This window comes from the organism of the source record quoted next, unplaced genomic scaffold (assembly GCF_019419815.1).
Source record: "Pyrus x bretschneideri cultivar Hongxiangsu unplaced genomic scaffold, Pyrus_bretschneideri_v1 Contig8, whole genome shotgun sequence".
NCBI lineage: Eukaryota > Viridiplantae > Streptophyta > Magnoliopsida > Rosales > Rosaceae > Pyrus > Pyrus x bretschneideri.
Window position 1 is genome coordinate 6,851,692 of NW_025999820.1, and position 20,781 is coordinate 6,872,472.

Below are 20,781 nucleotides of genomic sequence, written 5' to 3' on the forward strand. Positions count from 1 at the left end.
GCAAACGCAAACTTAGCAAAAATGGTGTGAGATTTATTGTATGGAAAATACCATGGTGGTGATCAGGTAAGGTCTGTGAAACTCCAAAATCTTAGGCGAGATTTTGAATACACTAGAATGCGTGGTGATGAATCCTTATCTGGGTATCTTACTCGCTTAAATGACCTGATTAATCAAATGAAGACGTTTGGAGAGACTCTTTTGAACAAGAGATTAGTTCAAAAGGTGCTAATTAGTCTCACTAAGATGCATGATCCTATATGCTTAGTGATAAAAAATACAAAGAGTCTGGAATTTGTTGAATTGCAAGAAGTTGTAGCTATATTAAAGAGTCAAGAGTAGAGGTTTGATTTGCATTCCATTGATGCAACTAAAAGAGCATTTACTTCTGTCACTGTTAATTCAAAGGGACAAAGTCGAGTTAGTGCTCAATCTAGCATGTTCAACTCATAGAGAAATTGAAATCAGAAGGGTAAGAAGAGACTCAAAACCTAAGTTTCAACAAAAGTCAATTACTAATACTGCACACAATGGTACCCATCCTCTAACCATGGGTCAAGAGGGTGTTAAACCTCAGGGCAAAGTGTGTTCCAAATTCCATTATAGTTAATGTAGTTTTAAAGGAAAATCCAAATGTCACAACTGTGATAGATTTGGACATTGGGCCAGAGAATGTTCTGTAGGAAAAGCTATTCATAAAACAAACTGTGTAAATCAAATGGAGGTGACAGTAAATCTGTTTTATGCAAATTATGATGTTGTTGAAACCAAAGTTAATGGGAAATGGTATATAGATAGTAGTTGTAGCAATCATATGACAGGGAATATCAATCTCCTTGTTGATGTGGAAACTAATGTTGCAGAGAAAGTTCAAATGCGAACAGCTCGTTAGTGGATGTGGTAGGAATGAGGTCACTTGCAATTAAAACCAAAAAAATGAAGAAATACATCAAAGAAGTCATGTGCTTACTTGGTTTAAAGGAGAATGTGCTCAGAATTGGACAAATGGATGAACATGGCTACCATCTTGTGTTTGGTGGAAGAAATGTATAGTGTCTTTAATAGTCACTCTCTTGATTGTCAACTTATTAATGTGAAAATAAAGGGGAACCGATGATATCCCCTATGTCTAAGGCCAGAGAAACAACTTATGTTGAAGACCAGTCTTACTTACTGCGCTTGGACCTAGTACAAAAGATTAGGTTATTTGCATTTTGGTGGAATCAAACTGTTGAAGGATAAAGACATGGTTCATGGTCTATCATATCTAGAAAATTATGATGGAGTCTGTAGGTTGTCAATATGGCAAACAACACAGGGAAAGTTTTCCAAGTGATCAAACACAAAGGGCTAGTGCTCTACTTGAATTGGTCCATGTTGACTGTTGTGGGCCAATGAGAAATGAATCTACTGGAGGAAAGAAGTACTTTATGGTGCTTGTGGATGATGCAGCTAGAATGATACGGGTATACTTCATCGTATATAAATCTGATGCTTTCACTTGTTTTAAGAAGTTCAAAGCAATGACTAAGTTACAGAGTAGGTTGAAGGTGAAATGTTTAAGAAGTGATAGAGGATGGGAGTTTCTATCTGCTGAATTCAACCAATTATGTGACACAGAGGGCATTCAAAGACAACTTTCTCTTGCACACACTCCATAGCAAAATGGAGTGGTAGAGAGAAAAAATAGAACAATGGTTAAAATGGCTAAGTCTATGCTACATGATAAAGGGATGCCTTACTATCTGTGGGTAGAAGTTATGCACATTGCAATTTATATTTTGAATCGATGTACAACTAAATCCCTTGATAATATAACCCTATTTGAAGCCTATAGTGAAAGGAAACCAGGTATTGCTCATTTGAAGGTCTTTGGCTCAGTCTGTTATGTTTATACTCCATTTGAGCTAAGGCTTAAACTTGATGCCAAGATATCAAATGAGTTTTTGTTGGATATGCAAAGTGTGAGAAAGGATATAGAATTTTGGATCCAATCTCTAAGAAATTGATCTTATCTCTAAGAAATTGATCCTATCAAGAAATGTTGTGTTTGATGAAAATTTAGCTTGGGATTGGCAAGGAAGCACAAAGAAGCATATGTCATTGCCCAACTGTGAATGGAAGTTTTTTGATATACCAAGTAGTGAGATCACAGAAGATCAAGCCAATGTTCCAAATAGCTTGTCACCTGTTATCCTAAGAAAAACTCCTTGTGGTTTTGATGATGCACAGATCACTCCATAGTCACATTCATGTGAGTCTTATAGTAGAACATGTGAAGGTGTGAGAAACACTCAAGCTATTGACCATACTCCTTTAAAATGAAGGAAACTGGATGATGTACTTGCTCAGTGCAACTTGTGCATTATGAAACTAGAGAAGTGTGAAGATGCTGCTGAGGATGAGTCTTAGATGGAAGCCATAAAGGATGAACTCTCCATGTTTGAGAAGAATGCAACCTGGGAGTTGGTAAAAAGACCAACTAACAAGCCTGTAATGGGAGTTAAATGGTTGTTCAAGACCAAACTCAATCTTGATGGAACTGGGCAAAAGAACAAGGCAAAGCTTGTTGTAAAGGGATATTCCCAAAAACCAAGAATAGACTATAATGAAACCTTTGCCCCAGCTGCCAGATTGGACATAATCAGAACCCTTATTGCCTTGACTGCTCAAAAGAGCTGGAAACTCTATCAACTTGATGTCATATCTACTTTTCTAAATGGTGTCTTAGAAGATGAGGTATATGTAGAACAACCTGGTGGTTTTATGATCAAAAGAAGAGAGGACAAAGTGCTTCACAAAGCTCTCTATGGTCTCAAATAGGTACCTAGAGCTTGGTATGGAGAAATTGACACTTATTTTGCTCAATGTGGGTTTGTGAAAAGTCAAAGTGAGGCAACTCTCTACACCAAAGCAAGGGGAAAAGGAATTCTGATTGTTTCAATCTATGTGGATGACATAGTGTATACTAGGAATATCAATGAGATGTTGAAAGAATTCAAGAAGGATATGATGGTTAAGTATGAAATGACCGATTTGGGTCTTATTCACCATATCCTTGGCATGAGAGTTATTTAAACTCACTCAAGCATATTTATTTATCAAAGGAAGTATGCAGTCTCGTTGTTAAATAAGTATGGCTTAAGTAAGTGCAAATATGTGTTCACACCTCTTGTTCCATCAGATAACCTATGCAAGGATGATGGTAGTGGGCCAACAAGTGAGGAACAATATAGAAGGATTATGGGAAGTTTGTTATACCTCATTGCCATTCGACCATATATAATGTATGCTTCCAGTCTCTTTGCTAGGTTTATGCATAGTCTTGCAAACAAGCACTTTGGTACAGCTAAAAGAGTGCTGAGATACGTCAAAGGCACTTTGGATTATGGTTTAGAGTATGCGAAAGGAAAGAATGCAATGTTAATCGAATTATGTGACAATGATTGGGGATGATCTGTTGATAACAGTAAAAGCACTTTTGGTTATGCTTTCTTTTTTGGCAGTGGAGTAATCTCATGGGCCTTTGTGAAACAAAACTATGTAGCTTTTTCCACTGCAGAGGCAGAGTACATCAATACATCTGAAACAACTGCACATGCCATTTGACTCAAGTGTGTACTTGAAGACTTTGGGAACTTACAAACTGAAGCAACTTCATTGCAGTGTGACAACACAGCTGCAATTGAAATCACAAAAAATCCAGTGTTCCGCAAAAAAACAAGACACATTGACATAAGATACCATTTCATCAATGATGCATTGCAAGAAGGGATAATTGACTTAGTGTACTGTCCAACAAATGAGTAGATGGCAGACATATTCACTAAGGCTCTAAACAAGGATCGGTTCAACTATCTCAGAGACATGCTTAGTGTGAAATCAGCTCAAAACATAAAAGGGAGTGTTGAATTATAAGTTGTGAGCTGATAGTAGTAGTAAATAAGTTTTGATTTTAAATGGTGTGCTCACTTGTGTCAAAGAATGACTAGTGTAAAATCTTATATGTAAGGCCATGAGTGTCATGTGTCTTTTGATCCTAGTTATTAGCTAGATGAGTGGCTGAGATCAAGTTCTAGTGTGAGAATGATCCAACAAGTTGGTTTCTAACAGTAATATTCCTCTACACAGCTTGTGTGTGTGAGAGACGTGCGTGTAAGCAACAAAAATGAGAAATCCAATCGCTCCTCTGTGATTTGCAGAGCGAAGCAACCGTTTGTGTTCATTCATCCCTCTTCGAATCCATTCAATAAACAATTTTAATTCACTCTAACACATCTCATGAAAAAGAAAGAACAAAAAGAAAGACAAAAAAAAAGCTAGTTATGTATATCCCTCTATATATATCCATAAGACAGAATGTAGAAAGGCAAGAAATGGTACCTCATAAGCTTTGAATATTCTTGTTCTATGTCTGCTTTCTTTCAACTCTTTTAAAACTTGCATGCAAAAGAAATCATCAATACATATCCCACATAATCCATAGAATAAGAATCAATCAAGGGCTGAATATCACTTAGCTGATTCGATTGAAGGCTGAATCAAGAGCATTGGGCATTAATGTTTTTAGGATTAATTTTCTCTAATTGTAGTCAGTTTCAAGTTTTGGAAATCATAGAGAATGTGATGAACAAATTACAGAGAGTAAACTTGAAGAAGAAGAAGGAAGCAAAATGTGAAATGTCATAGAGAAATCTTTGTTGGATTCTCTTGCATTCAATTATGCCAAACGTGCAAGAAGTGTGAGGAAATATAGTCATTGCTAGATCACACCTCAGTTAGCATACGTCATGAGTTGCATGTGAACAACTTAAACACTTGCATCAAATTGGACAGGTGGCACGTTATACACCCTCTAGATGTTATGATCGTGACTGTTCATTAAAATCAAACACAAATTCAAAACTAAAAGCACAAGGGTATGAACTAATGCAGTAGCCATGATCTCCAACATTCGATCCTGCAATTCCTGTAGTAGCAAAGCTTATACTTCAACACTCATTCTAAGCTTGTTAATGCTTTCACTCCAAGCATTTCTCTAAGTTTATAGAATCTATCATTTGGCAGCGCATTGGTGAAAATTTAAGCCAGTTGTTCTTCAAACTTCAGTGCTTCTTTTATGTAATGATATTTTCCAGCAATGTGTTTTAACTTTTGATGGAATACACGGTTCCTTGTCATTGCTATTGCAGAGGTGTTGTCACAGGAAATTAGAGAAGCCTTGTCTTGTTCCTCTTCAAAATCCTATAATATAAATATGAGCCTCATAGCTTGTGTTGTTACTTCAGTTATACTCATATACTCAGTAACTCAGCTTCAACTGTTGAAACTGCTACACTATGTTGGTTCACCTATTACACTGTGTTGCTTCACAGAGGCTCATGAAAATATGCCACTACCAAATGAAAGGGCATAGGATGAAGTGCTTTTCATATCAAATTCATCCCCACTTCAGTTATTATCATAATATCCAATTAGAAGTACAACTTTGCGTTTCTTGTACTCAATCCCATAATCCAATGTCTCTTGAATGTACCTGAGCACCCTCTTTGCATTTCCAAAATGTTTCTTAGTTGGATTGTGCATGTATCTTGCCAACAAACTAGCTGCAAACATAACATCAAGTCTAGTTACGGTAAGATATAGCAAACTACCAACTACTTGCCTATACACAGTTTCATTAGCAGAATCACTTCCATCTTGCTTTTGAATTTTTTCATTCATTGCCAAAGGTGTGCTTGCAAGCTTGTAATCATTTAACCGCTAATTTGTGTACAGGAAAAGTAATATAGAACAATTTACGTGCAGAGTAATTTGATGATCTTATCAGTATCTCCAAATGCAGGTGGAGTCATATCTCTAAGATTCTAAAAGAAGCTAGGCGCTAGTCGGGCGGCGGGTTGAGGCCTAGCACCTAGGCGGCTTGGCGAGGCTTAGGCGGGCGCCTAGGCGGACTAGGCGAATTTAAGTAAACCTGTTATATTTCGTGTAAATAAGTGTATATTTATACTTAAAATATATATAATTACATCATAAATTACAAAATAGAATGACATATATATTATGAAGTATTGAAACATAATAAAACATGGGGAACAAGCATATAATGTGTGTTCATTTAAGTATTCAACAAGTCTCTTACAATTTATCAAAAAAAAAAAAATGCAAAATGAATGTTATCTATTTTCTGTCTAGGTAAGTCGCAACCTAGGCAGATGTCTAGGTGGGTCTAGGCAAGCTAGGCGGGTGCCTAGGCGGTTTTGGTGGGCGCCTCAACAAGTCTGGGCACCCTTTCTAAATTTTCAAACACTTAGGTATTAATCAAGACGGTAACCAAGCGTCTATGATTTTTAGAACAGTGTACCTAATTAAGATATAGATGCAACAATGAAATCATACAGTACATAATTATTAATGAACTAAAAATAAAAAATAAATAAACCTCGAATGCAGGTAGATAAACCCCACCCAAGAAGATACATAGACTCAAATTAACGAGCACGCAACTTCAGCAACAAAAGTTTCACAGAACCTGTAAGTTTTCGTACCTGCTACGTACGTAAGTATGTGTCTTGACCAACAAGCTTCAGGGTTTCTATAATTTCAGGGGTTCTACATATAGAATTCACAGCTTCATGTGATTTAAAAAAAAAAAAAAAAAAAAAAAAAGAAATTGAATTGTTGAACCATCAGATTAGCCAAGTTGGGGTTTAATTAAGGGAACTTTAGTGAAAAGTTCCCGGTATCATTGACTTTAACGAAAAACTACATTTTTACACTAAAAAGTCAATCCTAGTACTATTCACTTTACCCTTTATTTTATCCATATCATTAAAACTCAAAGTTTTCAAACGATTTTCATTAATTTTCCTTTTAATTAAAGGAAAACTAATGAAAAGAACTTTAAAACTTTAAATCTTGACTAAAAATCGAGTAATAAGTTTATTTAATAGTTAGGACAAAACCCAACATCAAATCAGCCCAATAAGATTAACCCAAGGAATATAATTTATTGAGCTTCCAATTTTAACCTGACATCAAGTCTTGCCGTCTATTTGGTCTGTTTTGCTTCTCACCATCATCCGACCTTCTTCTCCGTCATATCGATGGGCTCCCATTTTACTTCGACGGGAGGCACGAAGAGATTCGTGCTCTTCAACGATCTCTTTGTCGCGTTGCACGTGACCCGAACAATATGCTTCACGTCCTCCGAGCTGCCAACAAATCCTCGACAGAAACCGCAGCAACCATGAGTCTTGGCTCGACGGCCGAGCAATTTGTCGAGGGAGGAGCCGGATCTGATGACAACAATGTTCAGACGCTGACCTGCTGCATCTTCTGAGCGGCGACACTTGCACACCCATCATTTCTCCCCAAAATCCAGTCTCCCAGCTCCACTCAAGTGCTCCCTAGCTGAAGCAGCAACAGCAGCAGATAGTTTCCCCCTAAATGATCAGCAACAACTAGAGGTATTGCTTCAAATTAAATTCCCTCACTTTCATTGCCTTTTTTTTTTTTTTTTTGTTGGCAAATTCTTTTTCTTGGTTTGAGTATTGAATTGGTTTTTTCACATTTTGGGTAGACACTGAAGCAGTAGGGAGCAAGGGCTTTTGGAGCAAATGGAAGGGTTTAGTGGCTCTGGACTGTCATACTTGTGTTTGATGGCTCTGGATTTGTTTATATATACCCACTATTTTTTGTTTGAATGTGGCCATTGTTTAGAATTTGAAGCTCAATTTACAAGTCCTCTTAGTTTCCGTTGTTCTATTTTCGTACCACTCTAAAAAAATTGTGAATCTAAAAGTTTAATTAATTGTAAGTATGAGAGTTGAATGTGGTAATAGATTGTATGAATGAGTGAATCTAATGATACATGTACTCGTAAAGAGTTTAGAGACAATTTGTGTGTGTGTGTGTCTATATATATTCATTTCTTAGCATTTGTGATTAATAACCTGTATCTGCATTTTTTTTTTATGCACAAATCTTTGCAATTGCTAGTGATTTGGTTATTTTTATTTCCATCACAAGTTTTTTCTATATATATTTCCAACACAAGTTTTTTTTACTAAAACTATCACTATTTGTTAAATTGAACATTAATTGTTTCATAAACTAACTATTTATGAAACTAACACGGGTACTACACTATTTATGAAACTGACATGTGACACTATTTATTAAATTGATTGACTATTTATGAAACTAACACATGTATACACTATTTATGAAACTGACTGGCTATTTATGAAACTAACACCTGTACTACACTATTTATTAAACTCACTATTTATGAAACTGACACGGATACAACACTATTTATTAAACTAACTGACTATTTATGAAATTGACACGGGTACTACACTATTTATTAAACTGACTAACTATTCATGAAACTGACACATATACTATACACTATTTATTAAACTGACTGACTATTGATGAAACTAACACATGTACTACACTATTTTATGAAACTGACCCGGGCACTACATTATATTTATTAAACTGATTGACTATTTATGAAACTGACACAAGTACTACACTATTTATTAACTGACTATTTATGAAACTACATCAAAAGAACTCACACTATATCTAAAGCAGAAACAAAATAACCCACACTATTTTTGAAACTACAATAAAATAACTTACACTATTTATGAAACTATAGCAAAATAACTCATACTATTTTTGAAACTAAACCAAAATAAGACACACTATTTCTAGAATGAAACAAAATAAACAATATTTCTGAAAATACAACAAAATAACCAACACTATTATTGAAATTGAACCAAAATAACGCACATTATTTATGGTACTATTGCAAACTATTTATAAAACTAAACCAAAACAACCCACACTATTTTTGGAATTACAGCAAAATAACCTATCTTCTAAAACTGAACCAATATAACTCACACTATTTCTAGAACTATAACAAAATTACACACTATTTCTCAAAATTAAACTAAAATAACCCACATTATTTCTGAAACTGAACCAAAATAACTCATAATATTTACGGAACTACAATAAAATTACACACCATTTTTGAAAACTAAACCAAAATAACCTACACTATTTCTAGAAAGGAACAAAATAACCGCTATTTATGCAACACTATTCACTTTACAAACTTTTTTAAATAAGTAGTGAAATACTGTGCAGGAATAGTAACCCATCCATTTTTCTGCTTATAAATATAATTCATCTGATTTTTCTTTGATATATAACAACGAATTATTCAAGTAGTTCATCCACATATTATCTATAACAGTTATTTTCCAAAATATCTATTTTAATACCTCCATATCCAATTCAAATCTTGACACCTCAACCTCAAACAACTGAAACAATAAATGGCGACTCAACAGAAGGGCAGCAACATTGATCCAAAGAATGGGTTTTGCTCAAAGACCAAGACTTTCCACAGCCTGAGACCCAGATCCCAACCCCTTCCCCAAACCACGCCTCTTTCCCTCACCGACTACCTCATCTCCCACCTCCACCACTCCCCTCCCCTGCCTTCCACTCCTGCCCTCTTCGACTCAGCCACCGGCCACCATATTCTCTACCCCGAGTTCATTTTTCGAGTCTGAACCCTTGCCGCCTCACTTCAATCCCAACTCGGCCTCTCCCACGGACAGTGCGCCTTCGTTCTCTCCCCCAACTCCCTCCACCTCCCCATCCTCCACCTCTCTCTCCTCTCCCTCGACGTTATCGTCTTCCCTTCCAACCCCGCCAGCTCCAATCCCAAAATTTCCCACCAAATCAGCATATGCAGACCCACCGTCGCATTCGTCACAATATTGTAGATCAAAATAACAGAATCTCAGTGAAATTTTCTGAAAAACCAAACAGGTCCTAACATTTTTCCCTCCGATTTAAAATTAACGAAGCAAGAACGTACAAAATTCAAGATGGGATTTGTGGTCGTATAAAATTATTGGGTGCTTTTTTTTTTTTCTCAATGAGGAAGTGGCATACTTGTAAAAAAACGAAAGTTTATTTCTAACAGAAGTGGCTGACGGCGTGGGGTTCCGTTAGGGGTAAGGGCTGGGGAAAAAAAACTATTTCGTTTGGGCTTTTAATTCAGCCCATGTGTATTCAAGGTTTATACTTACCTGATATATAATAGTTTTGTCCTTATCATAAAATATAAAGTCATTTTGTTTAAATAATAGTATAGGGTGGTCTTTGGTTAAATTAAACTTAATCTAAATCTTTTTCATTAAAGCTCCCTTTAATTAATGCAGTGTATGCTGGAAATTGTGCCCGTTCACTTGTAGTTTCATAAAATGGCATAGGGTGCAATTTGAATAAATAATATGAACAATTACAAGTGAACGGGTACCGAATGTCCTGCATCCGGTATAGAGTGGTGGAGATGAGTAATTTGCATTTTCATTGTCCTCAGTTTTGCCTCAAATCAACTTTCTGATTGCCTGACGAGATCTGCTTTCTAAAATATTTGTATTTGGTATTCTGTTACTTTTGAGGAATTGGTCTTTAAGTTCCAATTAAAAATATATTATAATGTTAAAATTGTATTCACTTGTAATTACCCAAGAACCTTCACAAACTTGACTTCTCACCGTCGTGAATTGAAACTTTCTAATGAGCCAAGCTACACAGACTTGACTAATGACTTGGACTTTTGGATGCTCTTCCATGAATTGGCTTGTTGCACTGCTGATGAAGGAATTATTGATGTATTCAAACCTCCTCTAATCTGAAGGGTGCTAGAATTTAGAACACTAGTTCGAATTGGATTCGAATCGAGTGGCGAATCTCTCTGCAGAAACACTAGAAAGCTGAAGCAAGATCACGGGGTACGTTTTCTTAAAACATTTTTCGGTTTGTTCTTTTCTTATATAATTTAATTGATGAATTTGAAGGCTTGGAGAAATGGCAATTAAAGCTCATATTTAGGCAAAACATAGAGTAGGAATTACAACAGATCAGTAACATAAAAATTTCTTTTTTATTTCGTTTCAAAAATTTTACATTTTACTAGTACAAGCTAAGGAAAAATAGACCTTGATCAGCTTCCTTCTGACCAAATTAACATTGCAACTTTTTTAACAGAACACAAGGATAATAAACCAGAGCTTGTAGGACTTCTGCTTCAGGTTGATTCATCAATGTCTACTGATAGCGTTGATGCTGCTGAACTACTTTTGCGCCTTTCAATTTTTGGATTCAGCCAACTATCTGCTAGTGATCAACTAGAGGAGACGGAAGAAGTGCGTAATAAACTAGTTCATCAAGGTGTTCCAGTGCTCGAGCAACTCCCTGAAGAAACCGAGGAGGATTTGAGAGTCAGAACATTCACAGAGCTATTCAAGAAACTTCCCTTCCATGAGCATGATCTTTTCCTTTCCAAAGTTACAAAGAAATTCAAGCGCGAAGGGCAATTTGGCGAACTGATTTCTTGGTTCAGTAAACTAGATTCCAATGAACAACAAGAAGTGATTGGTAAAATTGTTAATGTCACAGCTGATTCTGACAAAACCAATGATGAAGATGTCTTACTCGGAAGATTTTCACAGCTGTCGAGAGATTATACCGACTATGTTCATAAGCTTCTCGTCCCCTGCATGGAAGAACATAAAAAGAAACGAAAAGATGAACAGAAGACAGCCGAAGAGGAAACTAGTTCGGATTGGAAATCCCGTTTTGAAGAGTTTTACTTTGGTTTCTCAATTGTTTGGTTCAAGGCACAAGGCGTGGATATACAGAGATGGTTGATAAAACATCCAAACTCTGGTAGATCAGTAAAAGGTTCTGCTAGTGGAATAATTCATCGGATACTCCACGGAGAGAGCGAGGAGGATTTCAGACTCAGAAAATTCTCCGAGCTTCTGTGCACAAAAGCACTTCCCTTTGGTATTCAAGTTCGTTTGATTGACACCGTCGAAGAGGAACTGCGTAAACGAACATCTTTTCCTCGCGGGAACCTTAGAACAAAAGTTTCGGCCAGTCGTGAAATATTATCTCAGCTCTTAACTTTTGGATTTAGCCTACTATCCGCCACTGATCAACAACGGAAAATTGAAGAAATCTCCGGTAAAGCTAGTGGAATGGTTGAGATTTTCAAAAGAGTTGCAGAAGAAAGTGAAATCTCTGGTGAAGCGGGTGGAAAGGTTGAGATTATCAAAAGGACTTGCAGAAGAAAGTGAGGAAGATTTCAGAATGAGAACGTTCACAAGCCAAGTTCACAAAGTTTGGTCCTTTACCCTAGCTCATTTGCTCTCCAAAATTTTAAACAAATTCTTATGTGAAAGAAAGTTGCATGACTTGACTCTTTCGTTCGGGCAACTAGGCTCCAATGGTCGGAAAAATATGATAGAACAATTGTTTGATTGGTTAATGGAGACGTACTATTCAAGCGAATACACCAAAGATGTCATAATTGAGAAACTCTCCGGAGAAAGTGAGGAGGATTTCAGGCTCAGAAGATTTATAAAGCTCTGTACTACGCATCCTTCCCTTTGGGATCAGAATGAAGTTGCGAAGTGGGATCTCACAAGTACGCTGCAAACATCCGGTAACCAAGAGAGAGAGAGAATCAAACACGACAGTATTTCAGTATCACAAAATAATTTCTCCTCGCGATATGCTGAATTTTACTTTGGTTTGTCCATTATTTGGTTCAAGACAGTGTGCACCAACGAACCAAGAAACCCCATTCAAGTACTTCTCGGTGAAGCTGAAGAAGGTGACACAATAGAGAAACTCCACGGCGAGAATGAGGAGGATTTCAGACTCCGAAGATTCATCGAGTCGTTTAAACAACTTCAACTTAGCTCCCAAGAGTATATCGTTGAATATATTATGAAAACGTTACGGGAAGATATGGTTTATGGTTACAGGTGTTATCAAACTGCTGGTTACAGGTGGGATCAAACTGCTAAGGATGCATTCGCGTCTACCTACTGGTTCGAAGAAGATCTTCCCTTTGCTCATCACTTCATAAAGTTGAAAACTCCAAATCTAAGGGGAGGAGGAGGGGGAGGAGCAACCGGTCAAGGAGGAGGAGCAACCGGTCAAGGAGGTGGAGCAACCGCAATTACACAAGGAAGGTAGGGAACAAGTGAACAGACGGGTCGATGATTTGCAACACTCCACAAGTCAATAAATCTCCGAACAAAACTATTTGTACCATATTTAATAATTGCGTTATTGGACATAATATACATGTAGTTGCTTCAAGTTGATTTTACAATTTCTATGTACCTTGATCTTCTATCTGTTTACTAATCTAATAAAATTAATGGAAAGTTGATTAAAATGTTCCTCCTTAAAAACGCCGTAATAGATTAGTTAGTGTTTTCACTGACTAGATTAACAAAACCTTAGTAAAGCTTCAAGTATAAACCCAGCATCTTCCCTGGATGTATGTCAGGTAGGACCTGATACAAGTAATAGTTGGCCCAACTGGATGTCTAATATTTTTTCCCTTTTCTTCTGGTCTGCAATCAAAGCCTATAGCTAGTCATTGAGTAGCAACTCCAAGACCCAAATTAGATGGGCTAACTTATCGAAAGAAAGAGTTACGCTAGCATCAATCTCACGTAGTTGTGTGGGAGCATGACAAACGTTAACTACAAATGCGCTCACATAATTCAATAGATGCAGTTAAAACTGAAGCTTAATGAACCACTAAAGTAAATATGTTTCCAAAGATCACGCGCCCACACAAGACTGACACTAATCAATATAGTGGTTAAACTAATCAATATGTATTAATTACTGTGTAAACATATGACCATCTGCATAATTTTTATGCTAAAGAAAGTCTTTCAGCATGGTGGGTAGAGTTCCTTTACTGAGGCAACATCTGATTTCCTCTCACACATACCAACCACACTATGGCACATCATGTTCCCATTACATTATTGTTTACTAGCCTTCATGCACGCACGTGCATAAGACATTTTGTGAATTACAGTGCGTTATATGCGACTTACACGTTTTAAATGTATTTATATGTGTGAATTGACAAAAGGAAAGTTAAATATTTGAAGTAAATGAATAATCTTAGATCATGCTAGAAAAAACTCCTCACAAACCAATCAAAGCAGCTGAATTCACATAATAAAATCAGTCTTTCAATTTCTATCTACATTCTATTGAATTTACATTAACAATAGAGAAAATAATATTTAATAAACAACTGATTGAATCACATTATTGCTAGTTCATTGTGAGGCTAAGCCCACCTTCTCTCCCTTAGTATAGATAATATCGTTTTTTCAAAAAAAAAGTAAAATAATAATTTGACAACTAATTTAATCACATTATTATGTGAGTACGAAAGACTTTTTTTATAATCAGCATTACATGCCTCTTAAGATGTTTTGAACGTGTTTAAAAAGAGAAAAAAAATAATATTTAATGAATAACTGATTAAATCGTATTATTGCTAGCCTGTTGTGAGATACTAATTAAAAAAAAATTGTACAAAAATAATTAATTATTAAAAAATACTAAAATGACGAAAATATCCCTGTATCATTTGGTTCATTATTTTGGGTTGCTTTTGCAATTTTTTGTTTTGTGAGCATTTTTGTCCAAAACTTTTTGGTGAAGCTTGTGATTCTAAAAGGAGTTGTTGGCTTTATATATAAAGATTTCAAATTAACTAAACTTAATGCCTTTCTCACAACATCCAGTCATTCACTCACGACGTAGGATGTACTCCAGCAAAATTGCCCTACTTCAGCAAAGCCTACACCTTTTTTTCAAATTTTGGTTCCCTACTAAACATATTAATCAAAACCAATAATCACCTAGTTAGCAAATTGATTATTTCAATAGGAAAAATATTGTATGTTCTAAACATATATAATCTCGTTCTCGTAACATCTAATCATTTGTGACTCAAAATTAGTATTATAATTCGGGCATACAAAGTTTCATTCCACGTACTTGTGATTTAAAATATCAGCGCATACGAGCTTTCATTCATGTACAACGTACATATAAACTAAAATTGATATACTAATCGGCGCATACAAAGCTTTCATTCACGTTCGACGTATGTATAAACCAAAGTTGACATAATAATCAGCATATACAAAAACTTTCATTAATGTACGCCATGTGTATAAACCATAATTGATATAGAAATTAGTGCATGCAAAACCTTTATTAACGTACGACGTACATACAATACCTACATAGAATAATCATCGGCTCATACAAAGCTTTCATTCATGCATAATGTACGTATAAACCAAAATTAGTATACTAATCGGTACATAAAAAGTTTTTATTCACGTTCGACGTATGTATAAACAAAAACTGACATAATAGGCTGCACATACAAAACTTTCATTAACGTACGTTGTCACCATGTATATAAATCATAATCAACGTACAAATCAGCACATACAAAACTTTGATTAACACGTTCAACATACATACAATCCGTACAGAAAATAATCATCAGCACATACTACGCTTTCATTCATGCACACTTACCTAAAAACCAAAATGGTAGGACAATATGTACTTATTTCTGAAATTAAATCACGGTTGTCGCATCCCAATACTTCCATTATTCCTCGACATTTACATACTTGCCACAAGTCATATCTAACGAAACCAAAAACAGTAACAACCGGCGCTGGACCAATCAAATTTCGTCTCCTTGTCGACGCGGCAACCTGAATCCCAACCCCACGCGACGGAGCCGCAGCGAATCATAACTCCCGAAACAAATTATTTATTTTCGAATTAGGAATAAATTATTTATTTCCCAAAAATGCAGCAAAAGTTTCCTAAGCTTTCCCTCGCATTTCTCGCACAGCATTTAAATGGACACATAATTTTTCCATTTATATGATTTTCGGGTTTTAATTTTCGGCTATATAATTTGGAATTTAATTCTCTTAAAAACCACTTCCTTGGACTCTGTCTCTATCGCTTCCTCTCTCTCTAGCTTTCTCTCTCTAACTCTATCTCTTTGTAAAATGCATATAGCAGCAGAAGTAGTACTGGGGTTGTCGGCAATGGAGGGAGAGGGAGGCGGGTTCATCGACCTGTACAAGAAGGACCCTGTTGAGAACGCCGAGAGCGGCCGCTAGAGGGAGGGAGATGCGGCGGGGAAGGTCAGCTTCGCCTTCAAATTCGACCCCAGCATTCTGATTGAACCGAGCTGCATCAAGATTGGTTCTTGTTGTGATTGGCTCATATTATGAGTTGGCAACAATTTCATCTCAACCATGTGGAGTGCTAGCTACTTTCGGCTAAAGAAAGGGACAAAGAAAAAGGGGGACATCATTATGATGTCTAGCCCTTGATTTGTGGCTTTTACAAAGGCAAAGATTTGGCCTTGTGTGATAAGCCGAAAGAGAGAAGAGGAGAGAGAGAAGGCGGGGCCTTTTGTTTATATTAAGGAATTTGGTTATGCCTTTGTGATGGGAAAAAGAGAGCATCCAAGGGGGAGAGCATTCGGCTCTCCCATGGAAGGTTGAACATGGGTTGAGAGAAAATCAAGAGAGCTAGAGTGAAAAATATTCTAGTGAAAGAACTCTTGGGGTAGAGTGAGGCTCTTGGGAAAATTCTGTGAGTGGGTGTACAAAGAATATGGGATTGGGTTATATCGATTTAACTCACGTATACTTGTACTGTTATTCTCATAGTGAAGAGCAATATCTCTCCGGGGACGTAGGTAGGTTTTTGCCAAACCTCGTAAATTTCTCTGTGTTTTTATTTCTTGTATTTTATTTTGTTCAACTGTGTGTGAAATTTGTGAAGTTGTAATCTGAATCTCGGTTCCGCACTGACGAACGGGCCAAGGCACAACAGTTCTGTGCTCGAAGAAGGGCCTGGAGCTATTGTTTATGAAGGATTGTGGGTCCCATTAACACTTTCTTCTCTGTATCTGTTTGCTCTGAGCTTTTTTTTTTTTTTTTTTTTTTTTTTTTTTTTTCATGGGTTTTTTGCTTCTTGATTTTGGTTGCTCACATTGTTTGCTTGTTCTTGAATTGTGGTGCTTTTGGTGCTGGCTTGGCTGCTTGAATTGGCGTGTTTGTTTCGGTTTGGTGTTTGAGTTGTGTTAGTTTCGGAGGTTTTTCGATAAACCCTTCTGAGGGTTTTGATGATTTTTGGGTTTATGGTGGCAAGTGTTGACTTATATTCCGATCTTGGAGTTGTGGTTCTCACAATTGATAAACCCTTTTCGAGTCAAAGGGGAATTGTGGGTTTTTGAGTTGCAGTTTCTGCCATGGTACATTTGTCTTATAACATTTCGTTGCCTTTGAATCTTCATTAAATTTGAACTGGAGGGTTCCTGCAGGAGGTGGTCTTGTATCAGTGTATAGGAGAACACATAAAAAGTATATAGTATTGATGAGAATCGTTATTGACAGATATCATCGATCATTGGTTTTAACTGTTTTTGATAAATGCTCCAAAGTGGGAGTCCATTTATTATTAAGCTTAGGAGGGATAAAAGTTTCGTTAATGTAGATTTGACTGATCGTGATTTTGAATGCCCAAAATGGAATGTAGACATTCTGCATTTGAACTCTATTCATTTGTTAGCATAGAAGATTTAGTGTTTAGGAGGGATAGACAATTTCATTATGATAGGTTCGGTTTAGTTATAATTGTCCAATAGCGGGCAAGTCCTCCCATACATGTCTGCAAATCATCACTCTGTCGCGACCTCTGCCATGTAAGATGGTTTTTAATGAAGTACTTAGGGAGATACATAATTATGTGTGGGAGGTTGCAAATGGGAAACCATTGGTTATATATGGCAGGTAATCTTCTGTTTTAATTTGGAGGCACTGCACTTATTTTCTGTGCTCTTTATGCTTCAGTAGCCTGGGGATTGGGAGACAAGGTGGTGATGGGGGTCGGTGGGCAGGGTGGATTCAACTAACAGCGACCTTACAACCTAGAAGCCATTGGTTCGATTGCCCCACTTTAGACCATCCAAATTGTTCCTCCCTCTGGATCATCGATCACCTGATTACTAGGGCACACCTAAGCATATGCAGTGGAACTGTTTAATCATAGATCCTTTTTTGTGCTTTTCTTCTTCATCTTCAAAGTTCTCTCAGGATAAAAACATTTGCTTACCCCTTAACGAGATTATCATCGTTTGGCTTGGTGGTCTTCAAGGATGTAATAATCAGTTGCAGAGATCAGATTACTATTGGACTTTTAAGTTTAGATATAAAAGTTAGTAAAAAGTCAACAGTTTTAGGCACATACAGGACGGACAGAATTATCGTCTGATATTTGTTCTATGGTGATGCTATATCAGCTTATTCTTTACAGTATCCGATTCAGATATAAAGACGCTAGAGAATCAATAAGTTTACGGCAAGTCTTTTCAACAGGTGGAAAATGGGAGATGATCAAAGAGAGTTTGGAAAAGAAGGATATCTTTAGATTTTTTTTTTTTTTTTTTTTTTACTTGGCCAGGCCTTTTCATAGATTCATTTACATAGTTTATTTAATAGTTATCATATTCATTGCACCTGGAGGTTAAATTTCTGGGCAAGCAGCAGTCCGACATAGATGTCATTGACATAAACTTTATCCCTCTGTTGCCGTGCATGAAAAACATTAATGGTCAATGGCAGCAGTAGATGTTTGTGGCAGGGCTTCTTTTTATTTTTTTATTTTTTAATTTTTTTAACACTAAACAATTTTCTGAAACCTATTAATATGGGACGAAATCTTAATTAAATGCTTAATGTAATAAATCAATCATATATATTTGTCCTGATTAAGTAAGAATATACGTCATAATCTATATGCTGAAACTGAGGAATTTTATGTCCTGGATTTTAGATTGCTGAAGCTTTCGAAATTATGTTTCTAGGTACCAATCCAAGCCAGTTGCTGTAAAAATTATACGGCCACCCAAAACAACAGAAGTTAGTCTTGATTGCCAAGAAAAGTTCCTGAGGGAAGTTTCATTGCTTGCAAAAGTCAAACATGAAAATATTGTCAAGGTATGATGATCATTATTCTTCCTTTTTTTTTTTTTTCTTCTTTTTTTTTTTTCCTTATGCCTGCATTTGTTATTAATATAAATATTTACACTCATCATTTCTTGGAAATCATTTTCTCCCATTTGTGAGCAATATCCTTATGCAAATTGACCATTGGTTTCAAGAAATATATTCCGTCGATTTATATCCAGGTCAGATGAAATCTGGACCTGGGGAAATGAAATCACTGCGCTTCTGTTCCTAAAGCGGTATTCAATTTTGTGATCCTGTTAGCTTCAGCAAACTGGCTTAAGTAATTAAAACTATGATGGATACAGAGATAACAGTAATTTGGAAAGCTAAATTTAAGTTATAAATGTTAATAAATTTTTGGTTTTTAAATCTTTCAGATTTACTGTCTTTCACCTTCTAAATGTATCTAGATTCGTATGTGTAGCTTATTAAAGCTTGGTCATATCAGTTTGCAGTAATCATTTTCCTGATGGGTATATTTTCATGGTCAATGCCCCTAGTGCATATGCTCATATAAGTCAATGCTCTGAAACAGTTCGTAGGTGCATGCTTTGAACCTTCGATGATAATTCTTACTGAGCTTCTGAGAGGAGGCAACCTTCAGAAGCACCTGTGGGGAATGCGCCCCGGAACACTTGATCTCAAATGTTCAATAAGTTTTGCAATAGATGTATGTCGAGCTATGGAATACTTGCATGCAAATGGAATCATCCACCGTGACCTGAAACCAGGTTATTGTTCATTTTCCTTGTTCTTTCCTTTTTGTTCTAGTTGTTTGAGTTTATTTTGGCTAGGGGACCATTTGTTTGTCACATAATCTAGTTGTTTGGGTCACCCTTTGCTAGTAGATGCCGGAAATTTATGGCCATTTGTTTGTCACAGGCATATGGTAAGGCCTGAGCACGTCTTGGGCTTGTCATTGGCGTGAAAAGTTCATAGACCTCAGACAAGCTCCCGAATTTTTTAATATTTCAAAATACGTACAGAATCTTGAATTATGTCGGTACAGAATTGTAAAATATGTACTAAGATTATCGTTCTGCATACAGATTAATGTGCCTTAAGTGTTTTGCGTGCAGCTCATGACGAATGACAAGACTTTTCTACAACATGCATTTCCACATTTACAAGACGAGACAAAAGTGTTATGAATGTAGATTGATGACTACTGAATCAAGATTACCAAATCAAACCCAATTAACAAAAGAAAACAAAGAAACTCAACTCAAAAAAAAAAAAAGAAAAAAAAACTAAGCCAGTTATTAATCTGCATCCATAACCATAAGATGGATTAATATACTAATTAAATACAGAAAGTCTGAGATAAAAGAAGATGGTTCCATGAAACTTCAACGAAGGTTCAGCCCCATAAGGCTCAAATTATTCTCATTCAACTTTTACCTAGATTCATTCTGCTGCTAATTATAATTAAGCAACGTTCAAGGTTTGTTCTCATCCAACTTTTGATAGAACCCTAACTTCACTTCTTACTCAATGTAACAGTAACAACAATTTATTTACTATGGTAATCAACTTTTACAACAACAACCGTTCTTTCTTACAGTTCTCCTTATATAGCACTTAGATATCTTAGCTGTTAAGCTAACTGCTAGAAGATTCTATGTTCCTGTTAGTGTTCTATGAAACAGCAGAGCACGAAACCAAGAAGAAATCAATAAGATTTTGATTTCAACCAAGAACAACACGAAAAATGAAGGTGCAAAGAAGATGAAGAGCTCTGTGAATTCTCTGATTTCTTTCAGCTATGACTGAGAATGAT

At 36.3% G+C, this 20,781-nt stretch overlaps 1 protein-coding gene and 1 long non-coding RNA gene across 2 annotated transcripts; both read left to right on the plus strand.

The window, feature by feature from the left end:
- Positions 1-10,629: 10,629 nt before the first annotated feature.
- On the plus strand, positions 10,630-13,255 carry LOC125473097. The gene is made up of 2 exons (XM_048575418.1): positions 10,630-10,838; positions 11,095-13,255. The coding sequence occupies exon 2, from the start codon at positions 11,151-11,153 to the stop codon at positions 12,186-12,188; it is 1,038 nt and encodes a 345-aa protein (XP_048431375.1). The 5' UTR covers positions 10,630-10,838; positions 11,095-11,150; the 3' UTR covers positions 12,189-13,255.
- Positions 13,256-16,836: 3,581 nt separating this feature from the next.
- LOC125473051 lies at positions 16,837-20,239 on the plus strand. The gene is made up of 3 exons (XR_007254971.1): positions 16,837-16,869; positions 18,857-18,989; positions 19,537-20,239. It is a non-coding gene; the product is annotated as an uncharacterized LOC125473051 (long non-coding RNA).
- Positions 20,240-20,781: the final 542 nt, after the last annotated feature.